General features: G+C 37.8%; 5 protein-coding genes across 6 annotated transcripts in view; 3 read left to right on the top strand and 2 right to left on the bottom strand.

Annotated features, from left to right (window-relative positions):
- Positions 1–1,504: 1,504 nt before the first annotated feature.
- On the bottom strand, positions 1,505–7,717 carry LOC146450577 (N-sulfoglucosamine sulfohydrolase-like). Its single transcript, XM_085100285.1, has 5 exons — positions 7,306–7,717; positions 5,276–5,427; positions 4,441–4,624; positions 2,413–2,706; positions 1,505–2,278 (listed from the first exon to the last, which is right to left on the bottom strand). Exons 1-5 carry the CDS (start codon positions 7,586–7,588, stop codon positions 1,638–1,640), a joined length of 1,554 nt encoding a protein of 517 aa, XP_084956411.1. The 5' UTR covers positions 7,589–7,717; the 3' UTR covers positions 1,505–1,637.
- An 866-nt stretch (positions 7,718–8,583) lies between these two features.
- Positions 8,584–12,596, top strand: LOC146450576 (uridine diphosphate glucose pyrophosphatase NUDT14-like). 2 transcript variants are annotated; one of them, XM_085100290.1, is made up of 4 exons: positions 8,584–9,199; positions 10,830–10,873; positions 11,446–11,510; positions 11,944–12,596. In XM_085100290.1, the coding sequence occupies exons 1-4, from the start codon at positions 8,963–8,965 to the stop codon at positions 12,414–12,416; spliced, it is 819 nt and encodes a 272-aa protein (XP_084956416.1). In that variant the 5' UTR covers positions 8,584–8,962; the 3' UTR covers positions 12,417–12,596. The 2 variants fall into 2 exon arrangements, with proteins under 2 accessions (XP_084956416.1, XP_084956415.1); XM_085100289.1 differs by lacking the exon at positions 10,830–10,873 and adding an exon at positions 11,001–11,044 and having other exon boundaries at positions 8,587–9,199.
- Positions 12,597–13,737: 1,141 nt separating this feature from the next.
- Positions 13,738–23,051, bottom strand: LOC146450575 (protein Churchill-like). Its single transcript, XM_085100291.1, has 4 exons — positions 22,931–23,051; positions 17,215–17,353; positions 15,117–15,187; positions 13,738–14,477 (listed from the first exon to the last, which is right to left on the bottom strand). Exons 1-4 carry the CDS (start codon positions 22,967–22,969, stop codon positions 14,385–14,387), a joined length of 342 nt encoding a protein of 113 aa, XP_084956417.1. The 5' UTR covers positions 22,970–23,051; the 3' UTR covers positions 13,738–14,384.
- A 57-nt stretch (positions 23,052–23,108) lies between these two features.
- The window catches only part of LOC146450573 (uncharacterized), a 12,922-nt gene continuing 8,979 nt past the window's right edge, over positions 23,109–27,051 (top strand). Inside the window, exons 1-3 of the mRNA XM_085100286.1 lie at positions 23,109–23,367; positions 24,977–25,055; positions 25,429–25,537. Coding sequence (XP_084956412.1) covers positions 23,306–23,367; positions 24,977–25,055; positions 25,429–25,537 — 250 coding nt within the window. The 5' untranslated portion in view covers positions 23,109–23,305. The remainder of the gene's footprint in view (positions 23,368–24,976; positions 25,056–25,428; positions 25,538–27,051) is intronic.
- Positions 26,103–27,051, top strand: part of LOC146450574 (uncharacterized) — a 6,162-nt gene continuing 5,213 nt past the window's right edge. The window contains exon 1 of the mRNA XM_085100283.1: positions 26,103–27,051. This exon is cut by the window's right edge and continues 5,213 nt beyond it. Within this exon, the coding sequence (XP_084956409.1) occupies positions 26,551–27,051 (501 nt within the window). The 5' untranslated portion in view covers positions 26,103–26,550.

The following is a 27,051-nucleotide window of genomic DNA, read 5'->3' as shown; positions in this document are numbered from 1 at the left end:
CTTCTAGCAGAGTGTCAAGGTCTTGTAACCAGGAAGTCACGTTTCGCCATCTTCTGCATCTTTAGCAGCCTTTCAAACCACGAGTTCACATAATTATACAAACAATACGTTGCTGTTTCACTAAACAATACTGTATGACTGTAAAAGATTTCAATGTCAAATTTACAGAGAAATATGCTAACCAGTTACATGGATGTTAAATATTTAAACGTTTCTTTTTCAACGTTCGTATGCACAGTATTTATATCCAGTAAAAACCATATACAGGTGTAAAACAGATCTTCAAAAGCGGGGGCAGCTCTAGTGAAAACTATTACTAGTTTAAACATAAGAGGTAAGTCGAAGGCCTCAGTTATTATGTTGTTCTCAAGTCCGGTCAAATGTTTGTCCGTTACTCGTGAAAATGTGTTTTTTTAGTCCGAGAAACGCGAAAAGCCCGATTTAGTTTCTATGAAACGTGATTTCCATCCCCCTAGTATACCCTCATTGAGGAGCGTTTTGATCAACCGAGCTTTGCTGCATATGCAAAGATGAATCCCCTTTTAGTTAAGGCCCTCAACTCGCAGGATAACTCCAGAGAGCTACAGTTCATGGGAATATCTTACGCCGATGATGTCGATGTTGGAATGTTAACTGCCCAGCTGGAAATTTTGAAAGTGCTACTGCAGGAAGGTGACGTTTTATGTTTTGACGACATCACAGTTAAAATCAAAGAGTTGCCTACCCCAGAAAGAAAAAGATAAACGAAGTTATTTCAGTATGCAAACTTTTATTGGTAAATCCGGCAACAAGTGCATCTGCGTGGTGAAAGATCGTTTTCCACTGCCCGAAGATTGAAAACATGGCTTCTCTCCACAATGACACAAAAGATTTAGCAGCCTGACAATATTAAACGGTCATAAAGAAAGAACAGAGACTCTCTCTTGTAAATATTGGTAACGAATTTTCCGACCGTAACGATAACAGAAAGAGAAATTTTGGTATTTTTAAGGAATCTTATACACAGTATAAATCAGCCACTTCCTCATTTTTTTTTTTTTTGCTTTGTTTTCATTATGATTGATGCACCATTTATACATCGTTGTGTTGAATGCAGTGGAAGTTAAGTCGTTTGGATTCCTGGTCTGAGATGTCAGTTATATCAGTTTGTATAAGGTAAAAGTATAGCAATTAAGGAATTCATTGATTAATTTAAAATGCACTTCTCGGCATTTGAGAGGAGTTAAAATCAAAATTATCCGGGGAAGCATGCCCCGGGTTTCCCCCCCCCCCACCCCTGACCCCTGACCACTCAAAAACCTGCTGGGCGGGCCCTGCAACTATTTGCGTATTTAGCCCTTTACCCCCTAAGAGTGACCAGCATCTAGTTTATTCTTAAATATTACTGTTGAATTAAACATAAAGATATTAATCCTCCTCACAATCCTCCACATGGAATGGTTTATCAATTCTAAGCGACATAAAAACCTATCAGTACAAGAGATGTACTCAATAGCCTAAGAAATGCAGCAGGGTAACCAGATCTTTATTAACAACTAATCTGACATATTATTCATGCATTCCTTGCAAAAAAATACCCACTCGCATTGTATTATGCTGAACGACTGCAAAAGGTACATTTTCAGTAGTTTTGGACATCAGGCATCATTGTCCATTGATTGACAAAAACCTCCCACGAGGACTCCTCCTGGTGAGCAAATCCAAGGATCATTAGTTTTCTTCTGCCACGCCAACAATTCCTGGCGCAGCTCTTTCTGCACATCCTGATACTCAGGTTTGTCTATCAGGTTTGTCAGTTCTTTAGGGTCAGAGTCCAAGTTATACAGTTCCCACTGCTGCCGGTAATAGTACTGCTTCAGCTTCCGAATCCACCCTGTGGGTGTTTTATCTCGGGTGCGTTCAAGCAGATCCTTGTAAGTGAGTGACGTAAAAATATCCAGAGCGATGGGATATGGCATCTTGTACCACAAGTTATGGATAAGTTTCAGATTTTTCTTTTGAATGACCCGCATTGGATAATACATTGTGATTTCATGTAAGTCGTGGCTGGCAAAGACCGTTTCCCATCCAGACGTTGGTTCTTGTTTTAACACCGGAAGTAGGGACCTCCCTGTCAACTGAACCTTATTATGCGAAAAAATCTTGTAGGTGGGGAAATCAACTCCAAGCCAGTCCAGTGTAGTAGGTACTATATCCAAAAGACTTACAAATGCATCGCTTAATTGACCCCAGCGTTCAGGAGCGTCAGGAGATGATACAAGATAGGGTTCTGCCATACCTGTTGATTTATATATTAATAAATTTATCAGTTAGTGAGCGAGCGAATGAGTGAGTGGGTGGGTTGGGGGAGAGGGAGGAAGAGACTTTAAGAGAAAGAAGAAGGGAGGGAAAGAAGAAAAATATCAAAGATACCTGGATTATAAAGGTTGGTCTTAGCGCCAGGAAATGGGATACCATTATCGGAGCTGAATATGACTAGTGTGTTGTCTTCAAAGCCTGCCTGCCGAAGCTCCTCTAAAATCAATCCTATCCCTTGGTCCATACGACTAATACTAGTGTACTGTTTCGCTATTTCTTTCCGAGCTGCTAAGGTGTCTGGGATGAAGAAAGGAACGGTGACCTGCTCAGGATAGTAGTAAATTGGATTCCAGTCAGGTATAACACCCATGCCTGGTTCACCATTTCCAAATTTGTCGCAGAACACCCCTAAAATAAAAGAAAAAGATAATAAACATCCATTTAACTGCCGAAAACTGTCTTTAGGGCGTCGTTTTAGACGAGTAACGATCTTTTTTCAGCCGGAGTCTGCGAGAGCAGATGTTGTTTTACCCGCAAGCCAGAAAAGGCTCATCTTTTATCTTTATTAGCCTTTAGGTGCCGTTATGAGCTTGAGATAGCAATGAGAAAGTCGGAGAAAAAAGGCTTAATAATGGGTGTGCAGGTGTGTTTCTCCATAAACTGCTCCAAAACGGCAACCAACAAATTTCAGGTCTCATGGAAAACGAGAAAAGAGGGTAGTGAATTTCCTTTCTCTTTATGAACGGATTCAATTCCGAGGTTCTGTTAGAAATTTGTAACTGTTTGTGAGGCTAGCGTTTTGTTTGTTTGGCTGCACTCTTATGTTGCCCCACCTGATTAATGTTGCTTCTTGAGTTCGGGCAGAACTCTACGGTTACCCTGGTGTCTATATCTCGAGCATTATCCAAAGGCCTGACGACCCGAACCTTAAAGAGTGTAATACAATTCTGAGGTCGTTTGCAAATAACCGTAAGTGAGGTTACATTGACAACTGGGATAATTTTGCCCCGAGAAGGAATAAATGGCGTTGCCTTCTAATGTTTGATACTGTTCACAAAAATGTGCCAAAATATCTCGCCGTTCCCAAACAGTAGTGCCACAAACTCCTATAAATCTCGCCTTAGAGAAAATATTTTTAATGTAGAAAAATCTCGTGCTACGAAGACTGAATGCTACAAAGGTTCGTTTTTCTGCTCGGAGTAAAACTTTGGAATTCTCTCCCTATGAATTTAAAGACTTCAGAAGCAAAAGCTTTTTTAGAAAGAACCTATCAAACGCCGTTAGACCATTTCTATTTATCCATGCAAAGTATTTAATTTTATATGTATTTGAGCTGTAAATATTGTATCGCTTATATCTATATACGGCTTTCATTTAAAGAAGTTGTTACCAGCTAATGGAACTACTGTATCTAAATTAAAGTCATTCGCTCCTTCGTTCAATCAATCCGGCAATCAGTCAATCATTGTTGTTCTATTTAGACTTAATATAACACCAAAATGGAGGAGGTTTGCGGAAAGCCAACACAAGTGGAAACGAAGATCATTTGGGCGAAAGTCTTGGACTGAAGTTTTACGATAGCTGGAAATAGAACTAAAATTAAAGGAGTGCCATTTCTGTGCGCGCCCAAAGGAATCGTGTCTCCTACTCATAATGTACTTTTGTTGTTAATTATACTTTGAACTGTTATTAAAATATGTTAATAAAATTGAATTTAAGGGGAAATATTTCTCTGATGAAGTTTGACGAAATTTACCGGTAGATTTTCTTCGCACAATGTAGACGTATGGCGGAGAAGTTTTGAGCCAGTTTGCTGTCTGTTTCGAATTAGAAAAAGCCCCATTTCCAAATCCTGCAGGTTCCACGTACAGTCATGTTAAAGCTGTTTATCAGCTGTTCTTTCCTCTTGCACTTTTCTCTTGTTATATTGTTACAGTGGTTTATAGTTCGAGTCTGTGGATTAGCAATCTTTTGAGCGTTTGCAGAAAGGACGGCAGACCAAGGACTTGACAATATGCTGGATGAAAACTATTCAGAATCTTTTTCATTTGTGGACCTTTGTAAACTCTAGCGGAGAGAGAAATCGTGACTAAATTTACTGAACTGTAAATTCTAGAACAGTTGTCACAGTTTTAAACTTACCTTGTTTCCCTTGAGGATCGCAGCGATGGGGATCAAAGAAACCAATATACAAAAAGAAAGGCCGTGTGTCGTTCTTTGATCCTTCAAAAAACTCACGAGCCAATTCTTTCATGTAGGTTATATTGCGCCCACATTGCAAAAGAGGCCCGTTTTCTTCAGTGTGGGAAAATTCAAATGGGTAAACCTAGAGAAAGGGGAATAAGAAAAACAATTGTAGCCCTGCTAAATGGTAAATTCAACAGGTCCTCCGCTACAAAGTTTGAAACTAATTTTTTACGTGTATACTGTTTTTTTCATGTTCGGAAACAAAACATTAGCTTAATTTTGGCTTCCCTTTGATTGTATTGTACAGGTTACTCATTATCGCTGTAAGCTGCAGAGGTAGGCTTCCCTGAAAGGAGTGCCTTTATCAGGCTGAAGGTATATGAAAGGGTTGGGATTTCAGGAGCTGTAGTGTAGAACTGCCTGCAGCAAACTGTAGATGGAAATCAACGGACGACCACATCAATCCGTGCTGGGGACAATACCATCCAGGTACAGGTCTGGTACTTTCTCTTGTTGTCAAGCGTACATGTCGTACGCGACCAGCGCTCGGCGATTTAAATAGAAGTTGCGTGAAAATACAGAAATAATTAGCTAAGACGTTGGTCACACTTGCAATTAGACATTTTGCCGGCCTCTTTCCTCTGCCATCCTGTTGCGTAGGCTCAGCCGTAAGCTCATCATTCGCCCATATGATTCCAGAACTAAGGTTAAATTTTTCTTGCACCTACAGCAATCCAGTTTGTCAAGATTTGCGAGAGCTTGGCAACTGGCGTTAAGCGTAAAATCTTACCGTATCAGGCCCTACATGTTTCTTGCCAATGATTCCAGTGCGCACGTTTTCCTTTTGCAGTATTAGAGGCAGGCTCCTGACTTCGTCAAACGAGTTAAAGTGATGAAACGCATGATGAAGACCAAACATACCATTTTGATGCTGTGGAAGGCCTACAACAGAAAATGTTAAAACAATTTCAGCTGGGATACGTTATGTCCACATCTACAGAACGTGGCCGGTAATCATCGTAAAATGTAAAAAGAACTTCAAAATGTAATGCTACGTAATTGAAGTTCCATCTTCAGAGACCCAGGAGCAGATAGTCGAGACTGATGGGGCGAAGACATCAAAGGTTCACGCGTGTAAGCACCGCCCTGTCCATAGTTAGTAGAGGGGGGACACCTACTAACTATGCCCTGCCCCGACCACCTGACCCTGGATATCGGGTGAGGGTGTTGAAGTTCTCGATTTTCCAACCCGAATCTCGCCAGAAATATTTTCTTTCTGTTTCGGCGTTAACAAAAGACTGTGTGTAGCTTATTTTTTCTTAGGGCTAGCTAATCAGAGCTAGACACGCGCGAAACTTGTTTCCCACCAGGAGAAGCGTGCGCTTGGTTAAACTCCCTGAGAAAAATGAGGCATTACTTGTAGTAGCAGTAATCAAAGATAATAGGAGCGCGTTCGACACTTCTACGTTTTATAAAATAAAATTCAGCTATGATGGACACCTTAATGTTCCTCGCAGTCGGAATTTAACATTTCGTTCTTATGTTTTACAATTTTATGCGGCTTTTCTTTATTCTTACTAAAATCATGATCTACAGCCACCCTCTTCAAAGCTACCCGGTTTATACTAGTCTCCCACGCAGACGTTCTTAGTGGTTCGTCACGCGTTCCTGCCCCACGAACCCCTAAGAACCCCTAAGAACGTCTGCGGGGGAGGCTACCCGGTACCCAAGAAAAAAAAAACTCCACATACAGGGGCTACAGTTAGCCAAGTGTATCGCGACAGAACAAATGCAGACAAAAAGTAATTTGAACTGAAAAATCTTAATTTCGAGTATTAAGGGACAAGGCTGAAAAGAGCCGGTCTTGAATAGTAGAGCGTACTTTCCTTTTAACCATTAAAGCTCCTTGTTTGAATACGGTTTGTCATTTACGCAAACCCGAGTCACACAACCTCGCTAATTGCGTGATACTAATATAAATACAAAACAATTTTGATAAGACGCTTTTAACTTGTCAGGAAAAGATCTTCAAAGACGGTATACGTTTCTGGTATTCTATAAAGAAGGTTTTTTTGAAAAATTGGAAGAAAATTTTGCGACTATAAAGCCGTAGATATTTAGACTGAAGTGACCTTATTGGCATATGGAAACATGTTGATCTGTAGGTGTCAAACGCATCTGTATCTGTGTGTATCTGATACAACGGTACAAACAACCGGGACAAAACCTACCGGTATACAAAAATACCACCGTAAAGCTCATCACGAATAAACCTGCCAACGCCGTTGTTCAAGGAAGAGTGAAAGAAGCAGAACTCTCTGAGCTTGAATTGAAAGCAAGTCTCACTGTTGCTCGATCGAGTTCACTTCGTGTTTGGGTCGATTCAGCACGGGAGCAAGCACGGGAGCATGGCTGTTCCTCTACTGATCAAATTAAAGCTTATAGAGCTGGCTATAGAACTATACCAAGAATTTTGAAATACTGTTAAATGAATTATCGAATTTTTAATTACCTCTGAATACGAGCGTCCAAATCACCTTTTGAGAGCTACAAGTCAAAGCGAATTTTGTTTTTCGCTAATTTAATTTGTTCACGCTCAATTTCCGGACACAAAGTTGCTAAAAAACCGTGTCTGCATTTTGCCATATTCCCGCTTTAAAAAATTCCCCGTTTTAAAGATTCCCGTTTTTAAATATTCCCCATTTAAAGATTCCCCGTTTCATTAAAGATTCCCCAGTCAAAGATTCCCCGTGAAAGATTCCCCGTCCCCATTCCCGTTCCCGTTCTCTGTTTTAAAGATAGCCAGAAAAAGTGTCCCACCTGTTAAGATGGCCGATCGACTTGGTGAGCAGCTACTCACAGAAGTGAAAGCATTGCTGAATGTCACACTTCGCTTAGCCAGTGAGTTGATGTTTGGCGTTTTGCACACTGTGTTATTGTAAACCTGAGATTCAAATCCCAAATCATCGCCAATCAAAATTAAAACATTCTTTCGTTTATCGCCAAATTGGGCTGCAGGCACAGACGCTATCGACGCCAAAACGGACAGCAAAAGAAACATTTGCAAATGCAATCCACACGAAGAAACCAACATGACCTCCATGAACGAACGAGCTCAGTCAAGAGAACGTCATGTGATTTACTTATCCTGAAGTGATCACATGATCTTCTCCTGATCAGTACATATGTATATTTTTTTATTAATATTTTATTAGTTTTTATCAGCCGGTTAGCCTCGTATTACCTCCTTGGGGAGGAGGTAATACGAGTCCCCTAAAAACGACTACGTGGGAGGCTAGTCAGTCGGTGTGATGTTGTAAGATTTATATTTAGTTAAATCTGTAACATATTATTGGCTAGTCTCATGCTACAGTCGAACCTCTGCTAACGGATACCTCCCGTAAGAGGACACCTCGAATTAAATTAAAGCGGACACTTGGGGCGCTTTCCATTCAGTCAAAATTTCCGAGATTTCCGGTCAGAAATCCAATGGAACGGGAAAAGTTCCGGAAAGAATTTCCGAAAATTTAGGACTACCTTTTGAGCTTACCCTTCTTTCCGAAATTTCCGGAATTACCGAATTTTCTGTGTTCCATGTCGGATTTAGTCTCCCTGGCCGGCCGAGCGCGAACGTCACGTAAGCCGAAAGAGCCGCAAACAAAATGGCTACGGAAGTGTATCAATGTTCTGCTTGTGGTTTTTTGTCTGAGATTTTCGACGTTTTCTTAAACCACGAATGTCACTTACCTACGACCAGCAACGGTAGGTTTACATTCAATCCAGGTCACGCGTAAACAGTATTTAAAATAAATAAAAAATAAAAAATTTTGCAATGTAAAGAAAAATTCATAGCTTTATACCGTCAATAAGCTAGGGAAATTTATACGGGAACTCTGAAATCTTCAAATTAAACTGACATGTAAATTTCTAAACTCCGTTCAAATTTCAAAAATATCGTTCACGCGTGACCTGGGTTGAGTGTAAGCCTCCTCACGTGATTCACAAGTTCAGGGACCCGTTCCATTTGACCAGCAGAAATTCCGAAATCTTGAACCGGTTTTTTTTGTTGAATGGAAAGCGCCCCTGGTCATGTTCTCAGCTACATACAAACACTACATTTTTAACCTCCTATAAGCGGACACCTCTCTTAAGCGGATACTTTTTCTGGCCTCAAGGGTTTCCGTTTACGGGAGGCTCGACTGTATATATTCAGTTCACCATTGTTTATAATTATATTGTTGCGCAGTGCAGCGAAGCAATGGACAAGACCTGGAGTCGTACGCAAAAATCGTGGAAGCTCGTTATGTGAACTGCGGTTCCCCCGAAAAGCTATTTTACATACACAAAATTTATTACAAAAATTCAATTCTTGATAATTTTGATAGCAAAAGACATCTGATTTCCACAAATCCAATCAAATCTCATCCTCGTGACCATGTCATGTATGACATAACAGAATTTATCTGTGGTAAATTCAATGCGCACGCTGGGACGTGGTGGGCATCTGGTTTACTGTGGGTTCAACTCCTGGATCGAGGCAGTGCATAAGAGGCTAAATAGTGTTCAAGTACTATATACACACGTTTTCGTTAAGCAGTATTTTTTGGGTTTTACTTCGTGGAAGAAAATGGAAGAACTGCATATATCTGACATGCGAGTTGAGCCATGTGTGAACTCACGCTTCATTCAACCTTCAAGAGTCGTGTTTAAACAGGTGTGTCAAGATGTAAACGTCCGTATGTAGTCGCACCTTTAAATCAAAATTTGTAAAGGGAAGCCTCACATTAGTTATGTTTAAGGGGAAAAGTTTGATCAATTCTTCTTCAACCAGTAGCCATTTTGAATAATTATCGTCGCGGTCAACCGTTGCGAGGAATGAGTCCGAGTTTGAACATCACATAAAGTTGGTTAAAATGCCCATTCATACGAATCATTATAGCCAGATGAAAACAAAAACCCATGTAAAATGTTAAATAAGTTACAGCTACAAAATTTGACCAAAATTACCTGTCATCTCTGGTTCTGTCTCCATTTTTAACATCAACCAGGCGTACATGTAGTCAATCAATAGAAATCAATATTGAAAATCAATCGATATCAATTGATATCAATCACCGATTGATATCACCGATTGATATCGATTGTAATTGGTAACGGATAACTATCAAACTCACAAAAAATTTCTTATCGATTGTTATCGATATATTTGAGACAATGGACAATAATAATTATTGTCCATTGTCAATAATTATTATTGATAGCAATCGACAGTAATCGATAACAATCACTAATCCCAAGGAGTCCCTGGAGGAGTATTTGTTTCAAACATATTAGATGGCGTTATTATCTAGTAAACAATTTGAGACCTGCATTCAAATGGTAAAACATTTTGCCAGAGTCCAGCCAGGTCCAGGCAGAATGTTCATCAGGAGATCCTCTTGGTTTGGGGTTTTAAATATTTTAACTTGTCCATGCATCCCAGCGCTGTTGTTCTCGCGTGGATGAAAGTCCAACTTGATCCTATATATACACGGACACTGCGTCAGCTTGTTGATATTTGCGTTGCATTTCCACGATTGAATGACTCAATACAGAACCATAGAAAATATATCGTGTCAATCTTAAACTTACAAATAGTTTCAGATTAAAATCAACGATAATCAATAACAATCGATAAACCAATTCTTATTGATATTTTCCAACTCACAACTTTTTTTTTCTTTATTGATTCCTATTGCCTATCGAGTGGTATTGGAAATCGACATCAATCTTCGATTGATATCGATTGCTATTGATTGTTATTGATTGTTATTGACTGGCATCAATGATTATAAAAAACTGGATAATTGTATAAAATACAATTTCGGGGATTTAATTGGCTTAGCGGCCATGGTACGAGACGTTATACCTGCATGCCCGAAAAATAGGTCTAAAAAGCCCATAGGCAGTACATAATTAAGGTTATTATATTATTATAAAATTACACCATTGAATTGCCTTCTGGCTGTTATTGCAAAGTGAAATCAACAAGATCTAGCAAAGTTTCTTGATTGTTTTGAATATGGTAATCGTGCTCTTGAATGTGAGATGATTATAGCCAACGGCCATCTATCATCTCATTATAATCAAACATGCGCTCATGGAATAATTGTTAATTATTGCCTAGACTTTCTCAAAATTCATTTTTGTGGGAGTCCATGCAGGCAGGACAAGTCATCTCCCTGCGACTTTGTTACTCGTTTGTCTCTCTTCTCGGCGCGCATAAAAAGACCACTTTAGGCAAGTCTACACTCTTACTGGTTAGTGATGAGTTAACATTTTTTTCTGTATTTTGAACATCAAAGAATGGTCTTCTTAAAGAGTGGGACTATATCAAGGAATATGATGAGTATGTTCTTTTACAAGTTACTAGTAAATCAAATTATTCAGGTGTAATTTAATCCATTGTTCCTGGTGACAGTTGCACTGTCTCCATCGGAGTTCTGCTAAGTTTATCTCATATTTCCTTATAATAGAATGGTCGGGAAAGAAAGTGGGACTATCTAAGAGTTCATGATAGGTATGTAGATTTTTTTATGGATTTTTTGACAAAGACAATTCTGACCAATGCACAAATAGGCAATAGTTGATCTAAAATGTGCAGTCCATTTGATGGCGAGATTGTGGGGACCCTTTCATGATTACAGTAATGAGCCTGATATCTTAGCTAATCTTGCACAGGCCAACTGTGAATCAGACGAGTATGAACACTAGAATTTAATTCTGGAATGTACATATTTGTTTTGCAAGGATAAACCAATCAGGACCAAGATAAACCAGTAACATACTATTATAGCTCCTTCTTTTAATTTGTTCTGCCATCTGATTGGTTGTAGTATAATTTACAGGTCAAATCAAATGCAGCTACTGTACATATGTTCCTGAATCACAATACATTTTGCTGTTATATTCTTCTTTCAGTGTGTTTGCACTGTTATTCAACACTACAAGGAAGGCTTTTGTAGTCGTGAGGCAGTTCAGACCAGGTAATGTAATCACATCACCAGTTGTAATTTGTGAGAGAGGGGGAGTAATATATGTAAAAGAAAACTCACCAAAGCCCGTCACCCCCCTCTCTCTTCAGGGTTGAAAATGACAAGCAATCTTTCCTCTCAAAGTCCATTTAAAATGCTCCTAACCATTAAGTTACCAGTGAACAAATTATGAAAAGAATAGAGTTCTGCTACCTCAGGGCAAACTGCTAGCTAGTTTCTTTTGGAAAAAGAAGATCAAATTTCAGCAGGCAGAACTGAAAGACCATGAAGTTATAGACAATTGAATTGACTTCATGTTAGAAAACAAACTAACAAAAATTCATTTGCTAACTAATGAGTGGAAGACAGCAGAACTGTCGCTGGGGCTGTGTTAAATTTAGCAACAATTTTCAGTAATAGTGAGACATTTTATTTATTTTCCCAGCTGTTTACATGCATATTAACAAAAACCTTCACAAGAAAGTTCTGAATGATGGTAGCTCTGTTTCCATGGCAACTGACGACTCATCAATCCCTATTACTGCTCCTTTTAGTGAGGGAGTTACTTATGAAATGTGTGCTGGGATCATTGATAAAGATATAAGCCCAGCCAGCACAATGAAACAAGAAATCCTTGAAGAATGTGGTTATGATGTTCCTGAAGAGAAGTTACAAGAAATTGTTTCATTCCGATCTGGTGTTGGAAGTAGCGGGGCTCTGCAGACCTTCTTCTTTGCTGAGGTCACAGATGAAATGTGTGTAAGCAAGGGAGGTGGAAATGTACAGGAAGGAGAGATGATTGATGTGTTTTATCTTCCTCTTGAGAAGAGTCGGGAATTCATGTATGATGACACTAAACAGAAACCTGCTGGATTCATGTTTGCATTAATGTGGTACTTTGACAAGTTCAAAGTATAAAATGCAACCTATTACAAGTTTTAAAAATGGCATCACGTCATCATGGACCTAATCATCAAGCCCCTAATTGTAGTCATTTTCATATTAACTTACAGAAGATTTTTGTTGTTCTCTCAGTCCGAGGAATTAGCTGTTTAAAGTTACCTTTAAATTTGAGGAAAAATAAAGTTTGTGTATGTACATTGTATGTATGGACACTTAGCAAAGCACTCCAGATGTTGTGCACCTATTAAAATGTACCTGAAGCCTGAGGGGGGGGGGTGGGGGGAGGGGACAGTGGACTGGACAGATACTGGGCATTTGGGTGAAGCCCCCCTCTTTAGTAAATGGGAGATCTTTCAATTTTTATTTCTGTCAATGTATATACTGGATCCAAAAGAATTAAAATTTTTCTTTGCATTCCATCTGCACATACTTTGAAAATGACTGGTTTTGTTTTACCGGTATTAAAACCATATTTTCAAGGCTAAAGCATTGCAACATTTTTTCAGGTTTCAGTTTTTTCAGATGTACATGTGTGTAGTTTTCGTGTGGATCTTCGGGAAAATCTGAAAATGGTTGTGTGGGTGCAAAACCTTAGTTCTTTGAGCCAGAATACAAAATACTGTAAGTAGCATAGGGGGCTTTGATGTTCATTTTGCCATGACTACATGTATTTGTTATAAATTAAAGAACATGGAGAATATGTTCAGTTAACAGGTTTTCCATTTCTGTAAGTCAGATTCTCCTTTTTTCAAGAAAGTTCTGCTTACATGACGTACATAGAGGGTTGAAACCTGCTGTTTTTTCTTGGGTGAATTAAGTCTTGCAAAATAGGGAAATTAAAATACTAATGAAATACTCCATTTCCAAATTTGAATAATTTGAGCATCACATTATAAATAGTTGCCTTAATTAAATAAATTGGGGTTTTTTTTTAGTATAATGAGAAAACAAATAACATTAAATTTTGTTCTTTCAACCATTATGTGAAGAGGACATCCATCTGGGTACTAAACATTTCCTTCATTCTATTGTTTTCCAGGGCTGGTTTACAGCTATTTCAATTAACGTTGTCGGATCAAAGCTAAAAGCTTAAAGACAAGACCGTAAGTTTACATGGGATTTTTATGAATAAATTCATCAAAATCAGTCATGCCTGGAGAAAACAATAGGTTGTAATTAGCAGTACAATGACTTGCACGTACAGGGATGATTTTGATGAAATTATTCATAAAAAATAATCCCACAAAACATTGCGGTCTTGTCTTTTAGCTTGATTTTGATCTGACAATGTTAATTGAAATAGCTGTATATTGATAAAGCATGACAAATACACATGTAATAATAACTAGTTATAATTTTCATAAAACAACTCTCATTGGAAATAAAGTTTGAGGATGTATACACAGTCACTTTTGTTTGAAATGGAAAGCTGAAACATATCTTTCACTCCTTTTTTTTTGTAGCAGTTTTACAAAATTATACAATATGATAAAAACTTTATTTAGACAAAGTAAAAATATCAATGAAAAAAAAAAGAGAGATTTTACGTGTACATACTCTATGAACTGGTTTACATATTTGTCATGTGGGAGTCTGATGTGGAAAACCATTATATTATCAGGCATTTTTTAAGCTGCTCTAGCTTCCTGGTGGAGAATGTTCCAGATAAAAGCTCCACTGTAGGAGAAGTCGTATTTTAGGTAGTCAGTTCTTGGTAAGAAAGGTTCATGGTCAGCATCGCACAAATCATAACATTTTAGAAAGATAACCTGGGGCAAGCTTGATAATACTCTTAAAACCATATACAGGTCTTTTGCTCCATCCTTCAGACAGATTTTGTTATGACTCTAGCAGCACAATTCTGAAGTTTCTACAACTAAGTGAGAATGGACTAGTAGCCCTAACATGACCCTCTATTAAAATTTTCATTTCTGATCTAAAGATAAGAAGGTCTGAAGTTCTCCTTTGTTATCTGATCATCAGTTAAAAGATGTAGTTCAAATTGTTAGGATCCTCAGGTAAAATACTAACAGAAGCTGCTGCAGTCCCACATAGACGACAAGTCATCATGTATTCCTATAAAACAAAACAAATCTCATGTTATCCTCCCTATTTACCTCACCTGTGGATAAAATTCCTTTATTGTGTTCCTTTTTCAAAACAGGATGAAATATTAATATGAGATGCCTGTGTACAGACTCAGTGGGTGTCGGAAACAAATCACGGCCCAGTTGTTCAAAGCCCAATAGGACATTTTTTCATGATGGCATCATTTTACTACAACTTCCAGAATCCTTGTGGTTTTTCTTTTCTAATGCTAATTAGAGCTATTGTTCTTTGCTGTCCACTGGGATTACAAAATTTACTCTTGAAAAGGAAAACGAAATGAATTCTGGTAGTTCTAGTAAAATGACGCCATCATGAAAATGGCCTATTAAGCTAATCCTGGATTAACGAGAATTTTGATTCAAGTTTAATTACTGAAAACAAAGATTTTTCAAAAAAATCATCTTTCCCTCAGTTTTGACTTTGTAATCGTGGATTAGCATTAATCAGCTTTCAAACAACTGGGCTTAGATTAATAACTTTGAAGGAAAAAAAAGCAACTGACCAAGTGAAGCTGTAAGGTGGGAATATCATTTATTCACACATGATACTGGATACTGCCCTTTGTGCATCTATTTTAGTGTTTAATAAAAGTATTGTATACTGTACCTGGTACTGTCCTTCAACCCTAAAAGTATATTCATGTGTTGCCACAACATGATTGCAGCTGGAACAGACATCTGCAAAAGAACAAAATCACATCCAGTTAAAGTGTATATGACAGAATTTTTTTATTTGCTTGATGAAATGTTGTTCTTGTATGAAATAAAAAAATCCTTACACAAATTTTTCTTCCCCTCATTTGAGGTATATACATGAAATTTCACTTTCGGTAGGGTACAATAATGTGCAAGATGGGAGACTGTTGATATAGTAGTCTTGCAGTTTCTCTTTTCCTCAGTTGTTTCATTCTGAGTATTCAACCTTCCCATTCATATTTTCATCCACACAGTTTTCTTCCTCAAAGTTTTCTTCCTCTGCACATGACAAACAACTGAGGAATAGAGAAAATGTGAGACTAACGTTCCTTCCTTTTGCTTTGCCTTTTAAGGTAGCTTACTACAGTTTTTTTGAGACTTAGTGGCGTGCGCTATGATAGCCTGCCACACGTCAGTATTTGTCGTGCGTGCAAAAATGATGCAAGTAACCTCAAGAAGTAACAAAAACCACTTCAGCACTTGAAAGGCGTCAAATCTCTTTGGTGTAAGTAGCGATAGTTTCAAAACTCCGTTCAAACATGTAATCAAGCCTAGGGCCAAAAAAATATGGCAAAAAAGTTTGATAAACATTCGGTAAAAGAGCTCTAATTTACTGTACCTTTCTTGCACGCAGTACATGGCGTTACATGAGCGCGCGCTTAAATAAAAGGCATGCGCAATTCAATTCTCGTCCGAGGTTGTAAAAACCTGTCTTTGATCGAGGATTGCTCAAAAACTTACCGTACAACTTATGATGAAATTTTCACGGTTGATTTGTTCGGGTGAATCACGTTTGGAGCCAAAATTTTTGAAAAATCTGTAAGACAGATTTTGAGCTATTTTTGATTTCACATTCTCTTAGTTTGCACAAAAACTGTCTCACAGATTTTTATTTTACTTTGCATGAATGTTAAATTAGACCCAATTTCTTATTCCTGAAATTTTGAAGTGGGGTCATACGGGTAGAATTTGAGAAAAACGTGACTTAACCTACTAGTGCCCAGTCTCTCATTGGGTACTCGGTCGCTCATTTTGGCTATTTGCTGACGTTTAATTGTTCAAATTTCACATAGAATCGTAAAAGAGTTAAGCAAACAGTAAATAGTGAAGGGAAAAACAGCTTGGAACCTTTTAATAAAAGAGTTAAAAGTTGTGCCCTTATACTCCATTAAAACTGTAGTAAGCCACCTTAACTGTGTCTCGAACTCAAAATGTGAACTGCTAACATAAGAAGGTGAATCTTGACCTTTGATACATCAAAAATTATGTAATTCTACAATTTTTTTTCCATACTATTTTTTTTTTATCTCAATCTTTCTTGCAAAAAGCTAAAAGCAGACTAGTCTGGTATATTTTATTTATTTATTTTGGTTACCAAAAGCCTTTGAAACTTGCTAAAATGGATGTCTACAAATATTTGATAATTTCAGAAATAATCTGAAACTGAACTCACTTGAAAGTAAAATATCAGATTATTTGAACTGCAGATGAAAGAATCAACAAATGAGAGTCTATCACAGCTTCATTAAATAACTCTGGTGGGGGTTGGGGTGGGGGTGGGGGTGGGGATGAGCAGTGTTGGAGTTGACTGATGCATTACAGAGCAACCAGCTCCGGCAAGAGCAGACAGGCTATGTTGGCAGAGCATATTGCACTAGTTTTGTGGGGATCATGGGTTCAAATCCTAGCTGTTCACGCTTGAATGGGGTTTTCTCAGGCTTTCTTTTTGCAGCTGCTAAAAAGTACCTATCTATTAATAACTTGAACTTCGCCAACAAAAATTGGTCTTGGTGGTAAAATTCCATTTGGGATTAAATAAGGCATGATGCTTCGTGAGTTGTATCAACCACTGCGGTTAACCTACCTGTAAAATTTACTACATGTGGCTAGTAAACCAGCCTTAACATTAACTTAGTATAGGCTACCAGAAAAACCCTAGTTAGTACTAATGTTAGGCCAGCCTCCTGTAAACAGGCTATCCCTTTAATGCTGGATTCAACCTTACATACGTTTATAGGTCACCAATTCCTCCCCATCCTCATCCTCCTCATTTGACGTATCTGTTATTTTAAGTGGCTCTTTCCTGCCACATTCCTTACATGAAGCAAAGTTGAGCAAATATGAACCACTCTCCAGGCAGGTGGTGCCCTGAAAATGAACAAGCTAGTATCACTGATCAAGATCATCAGCAAAGATTCATATAAACTATATACAATATAATCAATATATATTTTTAAGAAAAAAAAAAATCTTCTCTGCGAGTGAATTTCTAAAACTGTTGAGAATTATGTTGTTAAGAATTAGACGCATTCTAAAAGACAAAAACTAGGACAAAGCCATGTAAATTCAGAGTAGTAGCTAGTAGTTAATCAACAAATTTGTGTACCAGGGGCTCTCCTTGTAAGCCCAGAAGGGTTTGTTGAGAGCTCCTGCTCCTATTAAGCTATTAGAAAATACTGCTGTAAGAAAATTTGAATGGGGCAAATAAACATTGATTGATAATTTGATTCATTGATTGAACCTTTGTTACCATCATCGTCTCCCACACCACTACATACATACTTTATTTATTCCAGAAGCAGACTATATATACAAATAAAAAGAAAACTAACATTAGAAAAGTACTTCTAGAAAAGGAAGTTTGGAGGTTAGCCCTATGCGAAAACTCCCTCAATAAAAAGCAAAAGAAATATACATAAATCAAGATCTTTACAGTCAAATATTTAAATACATTTTGAGCTTTGATTTAAAATGCTGAAAGCTGTCAGCTTCCACTATATCACGCGGTAATTCATTCCATAGTTTGACAGTTCTAACGAAAAACGAATGTTTGTAACAATTGAGTCGTGCTGGTTTGACATAGAGTTTGTATAGCTGATTTGCTCTCGTAGACCGAAGTGTGGCGAAAGAGAAATAAAAAAAGTCTTCAAATTTTAAATGATAAAATCGAAACACTATCTTATAACATTCAATTAAAGATAAATAAGTTCTACGGTTGGAAAGAGTAGGCCATTTTAGTAATTTGCATTGGTCTTCATAGCTAGGACATATATCCTTTGCGTTGGTTTAAAGCAAGTCTTGATGCTCTTCGTTAACGCAGTGTAATGATCAAGCTTAGCAGTTTAAGTGTCATTGTTTGAGAAAGTGTTCCAGGGGCCAAATCTTGTGGTCAACCGATTTGGCTGAAACTTGGCACAGAAGTTGGTTGCTATGAGATATTTGAAAAGCCAATCTGGCTCACTTCTCTGACTTTAATTTTAAGAGCTTCAGGGGGGGGCTCATTTTTTGCCCTTTGAGGACAAAAAATCCAGCCTTTAGGGGTCATTTTGAAAGTGTCATAAAACCCAACTGGTAAATTGTGCTGCCAAATGAATTTGACTATGAATATTACTATAATGGAGCTTTCATTTAATGCATGTAACTTTGCCCTCAAGCTATTGGACAGAGAGGAGCCTGGGGCTAGAAATAAGCCAAAATTAATGTCAAAATTACAACTCAAAATTGCCATTTTTCAAAAAATCAGTGTACCTACCTGCCTTCTTGCATAACATCCGTACCTAAACCATTATTTACTTTAGTGGCCCAATTATCAAAATCAGTTGAGAAAAATTTGGCTTATCACGGTTTGTTGAATTTTTTTTCACAAACACTCCATGCCTCTATAAGGTCATGCAAAATGGAATTTTGAGCATAATTCATGCCATAAACAAACCAAATTGTTGACATGAAGCCCTTGTTCTGTATTTGGTCAGTGAAAATGAATTGTTAAAGCCAAATCAGTTTAATTGTTTAGAAATACTCTGATTCTTACCTTACAATTGCTCTTAAAGACCTTTGATTAGCACAACAAATACCCTGATTTAGCAAAACAAGGTTTAATTTGTACTTTAAAAACCTAGTACCCATCAAACAGCACAAATGATGAAGGCCTTACCTCGATATAACGATATTTCTAAATGATGCTTGAATTTTTCATTGATTAATATTCAGTTCCAAGTCATAATATTATTCTTCTCCGTTGCTCCTAGCATGGAAAGACTATATTTTGTCAGGCCCGATTTTTATTATGATTACAAGATAAAGTTAGCTCAGTTAACGAAAACGTTTGTTAGCATATAATCTATGTCTGTTAACAGCCTGAACAGTTCTTGTAAATACCCACCAGTAAAGGAGCATGGCTATGCATATATAGATATATAAACTTACGTAGAGATATACGAGCTGCAGTTTATAGCAATGCCGATGTGACCCGTTACTTCAGAGTCCTCTAGAGCGGAGTAAATGAAACCATCCGTCAAGAAGGAATGCACAGTTAGGAGAGCTCGATAGTAAAACAAAAAAAATGTGTTGCTAAATACAATAACCAAACGAGGCCAGGGCATTGCGATGATGCAAAATCAAGTGGCCCGCCATTTTGGACATAGGAGAGATTGGGACCTGAACCGAGGTTACGTTCTTCTTCCGTTTCGCGGCTATGTTTTATCAGGTGTAAGAAATTAAAGGGTAATTTCACGCAGGCACTTTGTTCCTTTGGAGGGGTAAGTGATCAGTGCGGTGCCACCGCATGGGCTCCGCACGAAACAGGAATGGTTCCTTTATTATCCTGCGAGAATGATATGACTGAATGGTTGAAGGAAAAGTACAAGGGGTCAGGTGCGTCTGGGGCAAGAGGAAGACCTGGTCATACCAAAGCAGCAGGTGATTCAAAATATCTGTTAGGGATCATACACGGGCACAAATGGCTTTTATCGCGATCAAGTGGACTCTTTTCTGTTGAAGAGAGACCACGATATTTTACGATATTGTTATCTCAAATTGGTTGTTTATGACTGATTGAAGATTTCCCGAGGTAATTTACTTGATTCTTGCGAAGAGAAACAAACATTCAACAAATGGTTCACAGGAAGGGCAAAGGGGTTGACTATAACCCTAACTTTGAAAGGTAAGGGCGCAGTTATTTCATCGCAACAACTCTATGACCAAAAGCAACAATAAGAATAACTTGAAGTTGAAGGCTGTTTTTCGTCTGCTCGCTCTGTTTGTTTACATTCAGCTTTACATGTTCAGACGCTTATCACGCAATCACAATTCGAAAGTGAAACCCTACCGGTTTCAGTCATATATTTGCCAGTTTCGTCTAAGATAAGAGAACTTGAAACATCTTTGCAAACATGCTGCATCAAAGCTTTCGATGAAATTGACATTTTGAGCGAGAAAATGTCTTGTTTCAAGGATAAATTTCTTGGTAACAAAAATTATTCGGACACATTTTTTAATTACTTATAATAACTAGTTATTTTAGTATGTAAATAAAGGCGGTATAATTTTAGGAATCTTATACCCAGTTTAAAACCTATCTCAGATTTATCGTTGTATTCTGAGCTCAACTAATTGATTAAACATTTTTTTCTACAAGAATAGATGAATCACGATAAAAAGAAACTACATTCGATTTTGAGATGGTATTACGACTTGATAATGACACCATGACATACGTACAGAATGTTTTCCCGTATATGGACTCTCTGCTTTGCATCGTTAAGAAGCCCTTTATATATTGTCTCAAAATCTGCCGATTTGTTATGGGATTTGTGTGGAAGATTTGCTTCGATGCAGCATGTTTGCGAAGATTTTTCAAGTTCTCTTATCTTAGACGAAACTGGCAAATATAGGAAGCCAGTAGGGTTTCACGCTCGAATTGTGATTGCGTGATAAGCGTCTGAACAGGTAAAGCCGAATGTAAACAAACAGAGCAAGCAGACGAAAAACAGCCTTCAACGTCAAGTTATTCTTATCGTTGCTTTTGGTCATAGAGATTGTTGCGATGAAATAACTGTGCCCTTACCTTTCAAAGTTAGGGTTATAGTCAACCCCTTTGCCCTTCCTGTGAACCATTTGTTGAATGTTTGTTTCTCTTCGCAAGAATCAAGTAAATTACCTCGGGAAATCTTCAATCAGTCATAAACAACCAATTTGAGATGACAATATCGTAAAATATCGTGGTCTCTCTTCAACAGAAAAGAGTCCACTTGATCGCGATAAAAGCCATTTGTGCCCGTGTATGATCCCTAACAGATATTTTGAATCACCTGCTGCTTTGGTATGACCAGGTCTTCCTCTTGCCCCAGACGCACCTGACCCCTTGTACTTTTCCTTCAACCATTCAGTCATATCATTCTCGCAGGATAATAAAGGAACCATTCCTGTTTCGTGCGGAGCCCATGCGGTGGCACCGCACTGATCACTTACCCCTCCAAAGGAACAAAATGCCATCGCGAAATTACCCTTGAATTTCTTATCCCTGATAAAACATAGCCGCGAAACGGAAGAAGAACCGGTAATGTCGGTCCAGTCCCCACTCTCTCTTATGTTCAAAATGGCGGGCTAGTTTATTTTGCATCATCGCAATGCCCTGGCCTTGTTTGGTTATTGTATTTAGCAACACAAGTTTTCTGTTTTACTATGGAGCTCTCCTAACTGTGCATTCCTTCTTGACGGATGGTTTCATTTACTCCGCTCTAGAGGACTCTGAAGTACTGTAACGCGTCACATCGGCATTGCTATAAACTGCAGCTCGTATATCTCTACGTAAGCTTATATATCTATGTATGCATGGCCATGCTCCTTTACTGGTGGGTATTTACAAGAACTGTTCAGGCTTTTAACAGACATAGATTATATGCTAACAAACGTTTTCGTTAACTGAGCTAATTTTATCCTGTAATCATAATAAAAATCAGGCCTGACAAAATATAGAGCCTTTCCATGCTTGGAGCAACGGAGAAGAATTATGACTTGGAACTGAATATTAATCAATGAAAAATTCAAGCATCGTTTAGAAATATCGTTATATCGAGGTAAGGCCTTCATCATTTGTGCTGTTTGATGGGTACTAGGTTTTTAAAGTACAAATTAAACCTTGTTTTGCTAAATCAGGGTATTTGTTGTGCTAATCAAAGGCCTTTCAGAGCAATTGTAAGGTAAGAATCAGAGTATTTCTAAACAATTAAACTGATTTGGCTTTAACAATTCATTTTCACTGACCAAATACAGAACAAGGGCTTCATGTCAACAATTTGGTTTGTTTATGGCATGAATTATGCTCAAAATTCCATTTTGCATGACCTTATAGAGGCATGGAGTGTTTGTGAAAAAAAATTCAACAAACCGTGATAAGCCAAATTTTTCTCAACTGATTTTGATAATTGGGTCACTAAAGTAAATAATGGTTTAGGTACGGATGTTATGCAAGAAGGCAGGTAGATACACTGATTTTTTGAAAAATGGCAATTATGAGTTGTAATTTTGACATTAATTTTGGCTTATTTCTAGCCCCAGGCTCCTCTCTGTCCAATAGCTTGAGGGCAAAGTTACATGCATGAAATGAAAGCTCAATTATAGTAATATTCATAGTCAAATTCATTTGGCAGCACAATTTACCAGTTGGGTTTTATGACACTTTCAAAATAAGCCCTGAAAGGCTGGATATTTTGTGCTCAAAGGGCAATAAATGAGACCCTCTCCGATACTCTAAAACTTAAAGTCAGAGAAGTGAGCCAAATTGGCTTTTCAAATATCTCATGGCAACCAACTTTTGTGCCAAGTTTCAGCCAAATCGGTTGACCACACGTTTTGGCCCCTGGAACACTTTCTCAGACAATGACACTTAACAAACCAACGTGCTTCATAGCATAACTATGAGAAATTCTTTGAAGAGTTCCTTACCCTCTGAGGATGTTGTTCTTTCACACAATCGTGGCACATCTTCTAAAGTGATCGATCTCGTTCCTCTCTCGTTCCCAAGCCATTCTCCGTTTTTACGAAAATTGCCGTCAGTGCAAATGGAAAGCGGTTTTTTCAGATTAAAAGATATTCTAGTGATCATTACATGACATACCAATCGGGTGTTTGCCTTGGGAACTCTTGGCCTTTTGAAAGAATTTTTAGGACTTTTAAAATGTTGACACCAGCGGTAGAATACATTAGACGTTTAAGGTTATTTCTGTGTGTGAAATTTTCCTTGCATATTCATCGGAAAACTTGTCATTTTATATTCAAGCCAAAATCAAATGCCTCTGTAGCTCTGACAATGAGCTCGACATGAAGAGCACGGAACATGGACTCTTCCATCGCTGGATTTCGACAAACAAGTCTTACATTGGGTAATTTGGTTTATTTCTTTCCTTTTGAATAATTTATAGCCACTCTTTTTATATAAATCTTTAGGTGGATTAGAAAGAGGCTGTTAGCAAACGATGTAAAAGTGAAATTGCTCTGTACCCGACGGCCTCTCAGATTGTTTTCATGACGTTTCCCCGTAACTTTAAACATCATCTCCCATTAAATTGCTATTTGTTATTGTCGGGTTCGATTTTACGACAGAGTTTTTAATTATTTCTTTTCCATCTCGTTATTGTTTGTTCTTGGTTCTTCTACCTCTACTCATATTTTAACCAATAACAGATAGAAGAGATTTAATTGAAAGCGTTCTTGCCAGAGTTTAACTTAAGCTTATTACGTGTCTAAAAGCTTTGGGCTGGCCACTTACGTAGTTAAAAACTTACAGCAACCGTGTGTCGTCTTTGAATATATTCATACGTGATAAAACACGAATGAGACGGACAAGCTTTCAACATCCAAATATTGTCAGAAAGCGAAGGTACACAGATTGCTATAAAATAATATTATTGTTAACTTAAATGAAGAATATTTATGTACACTCAGTTTGATGCCAGCAATGTATCTGCAAATGTGTATTGTCTTTGTAAAAATTGGTATTATCCACTGTACACTGCTCTTCTTTACCTATACTTGTTACCTTTGTGTATTGATGCATACTGTTTGTCTAAATTAACTGATAGCATAAAAAATATGGAACAATGTTTAAAACAGAAAGTCTAATCTGCATGGAAAACTGGTCAAAAATGCATCACTTGTAAGACATTAGTTCCTCTTGGTTTTACATGTTAATTGACCTATCATTTGGAAACCTTCCTTGATAACAGTTTTCGGATTTATACTTGAGATTGCTTGCTCACTGAAATCTTTGACAGGGGTATCCGGTCAGATTGTTCCATGGTCAGATCATTCCAAGTCAGATCATTCCACAAAAAAGTCAGATCGTTCCACAAAAAAGTCAGATTGTTCCACTTAGAAATGGTCAGATAAAAAATATTTTTAATAGTTAATAGATCACTCCATGAGTGTTATGCGAGTGTAAGTTCTGAGTACTAGTTCTCACATCACCAATCAGAAAGATCAACTGTTCACAGGATCGATATTGATTTTACCGCAAACATGACCGAGTACTGCTCATACAATAGTAGTAGACTAACTACGATTGAGTCACTGCGTAATAAGGTTCCGTTTCCGAAGCAAATGTGTTTGCTAGAATACCTTCAAACTGCAATGTTAAGTTCAAATACACTTGGTGAAGATGGTGACACATTTCAGTATATTAACTTCTTCCATCAACTAAACATCGAGCAGGACATTTTTCTTTCCTTTTTCATCAAGTAAGAACGTTTTCTTAACTCTTTCTAAGTGGAACGAACTGACTATATATTGTGGAACAATCTGACTTTATTTTGGAACAATCTGACTTGGAACAATCTGACCATGGAATGATCTGACCGTAAACCTTGGCAGCATCTAACAACAGCCACTGACTTTTGGACATTTTTTCATAGGTTAAGTTAAATCCTTTATAAATAAATATATTGTGAAAATTATAATAAATATTTTTTTTCTTGCTACAATTGTGCGCTATAGGTATGACCACCCTGTAGGTGTTGTAGTGTTGTCTGTACTAGGGCTGGTTGTTTGGATTCTGGGATACAGACTCATAAAGGTAACATAAAGTAATGTCAACAGTTTAGCATAGGGGTGTTGTGATCATTGTCTTTTCTTATATATCTAAGAAACGTATTATTCCTTGAATGTTGAGTTTGAAAAGGGTCAAAATATTTAAAACTTGTTTCAAGAATGTTTGAAGCTACAAATTTACTTGAATCAATTTACCAATTGCACAATAACAGTGCACACAATCCTGAAAGTTACTTTTTATATTTTCTATTTTTTTTTCTTTTTTTTTTTGAGCCTAAACTTCACCATCTTTCTTTCTTCACTTTTTTTACTTTAACTGTGAAAAAATAAGCTGGTCAGATAGTAGGATGTTAGATTCAGCTGTTTACTAATGGTCTTGTGTATTGCTTGTTTTGCAGCCCGTAGTTATTGTGGCAGCATTTTTGTTTGCCAGTGTTGGTTTTTATTCTCTTAGTCCTGATGTGTTGGACACAGAATTCTGCTGCGATGGAAACCATAATTTAGAAGGTAAGGAAATGTAAGTTGAACAATGGACACTTGGTATCAGTTCTGCATGCAGACCTGCACTTTCCTGAGAGAAATACAAGGCTGCAAAGCCATTTTGTACATGTACATGTACATCCACTCCTAAAATAGTTGAAAAGAGCTTGATTGTTTAAGTACATTTCTAACTAAAGATGAGACAGATTATTATACATGTCAAGCAGTGCACCGTATATTTATTTATGCATGTTCATCAGGTGTCTAATGCATACATTACGGTGTTATGGGGCCCAATAGCTAGTTGTGGAGCTTGCCATACAATAATTATGTCAACTATGGGCGATTTAAGAGAAACATTTAGTGAGATTTGCTTTTTGATATGTTTGTATAAAAGTTTGCCACTTGGGCTTTTAAGATTACTACAACCTTGCACCACTTTTTTTATTTTATTATTATTATTATTATTATTTTTTTAGTTTTCCTAGTATGAAACTGGCAAAGTGCATAATCTGCTTCCTACTACAAATGAATGAAAATTTTGTTTTGTCTATGTAAGATCAGACCTGTTACATTGTATTAGCCACTTTGTCGGAGACTGGGACCTACAATTTAGAATGAGTGACATCTCATAATTAAGTGATAAAAGTGTGAAAGATAAGTGTCAACGCCGGAAACTAGAATTTTGCTTGTCTGCATGCAATCCTTAGAGTACAAATTGAGAATGCCTTGTGATTAGCCTTTAGTTGTGTATTGATCAGTATCGAGTCGAGTAGTTGTTCCAATCAGAGAGTTTTATGAGTTGAGTCGAGCCATTTGTTGAGGATATTGTGAGTTTAATCAGCCGTAGATCTATGCCTAAAGCCTGTACCAAGAAGCCTGTTAACCAATTAAACCAGAGGAACTTGTGAGTATAATCGTTTGCCCGAATTCACTGTCGTTTTCGTTATCTGCCTTGTCGATTTCGTGTGGAAATACCGCTTTGGAGGCGAGCGTTTTCCCACACCTGGCACCTCCGACGGGACTCTTTAACCGAAACCATGGAAGCATTGGAAACTAAATTAACGCAACTGAATCTAGCCGCGGATAGAACCGAGTCGATCAACGCTTTAAGGAATGAAACCGCCATCGAACGCCACCTCACCGCCCTAAAAGTCCTTACAGCCGAAGCGGATCAATGCAAGCGAGTTGTGGAGGAGACAAAAATTGCAGCGAAAGAAAGTCCCGAGGATCTCAACCTGTGGATCACTGAAGTGGATGGAAAAATCTTAGCTGCTGACGAAAGCGTTAAGAGCCTGAAAGAAACTCTAGAAGAGCTTCGCCAAGAAGAGCTACTCAAAAAACAAGAAAAGGAACTAGACTTTGAACAAAAACTTTTTGAAACTAAGATGAAATTCCAGACAGAATTACAGACCGCAAAGAAACAAGCCGAAGAGGAAAACAAGTTTACAGCCAGCGGATCTGCGTCAGGTCATGTTCCCCCTGCGAAATTACCGAAGCTCAATATTTCGCGTTTCGATGGAACTTACGAAGATTGGCCC

This window comes from Pavona decussata, unplaced genomic scaffold (genome assembly GCF_977016875.1).
Source record: "Pavona decussata unplaced genomic scaffold, jaPavDecu1.1 SCAFFOLD_441, whole genome shotgun sequence".
Taxonomy (NCBI): Eukaryota; Metazoa; Cnidaria; class Anthozoa; order Scleractinia; family Agariciidae; genus Pavona; species Pavona decussata.
Note: the sequence above shows the minus strand (reverse complement) of the source record. Positions and strands in the feature narration are given on the sequence as shown.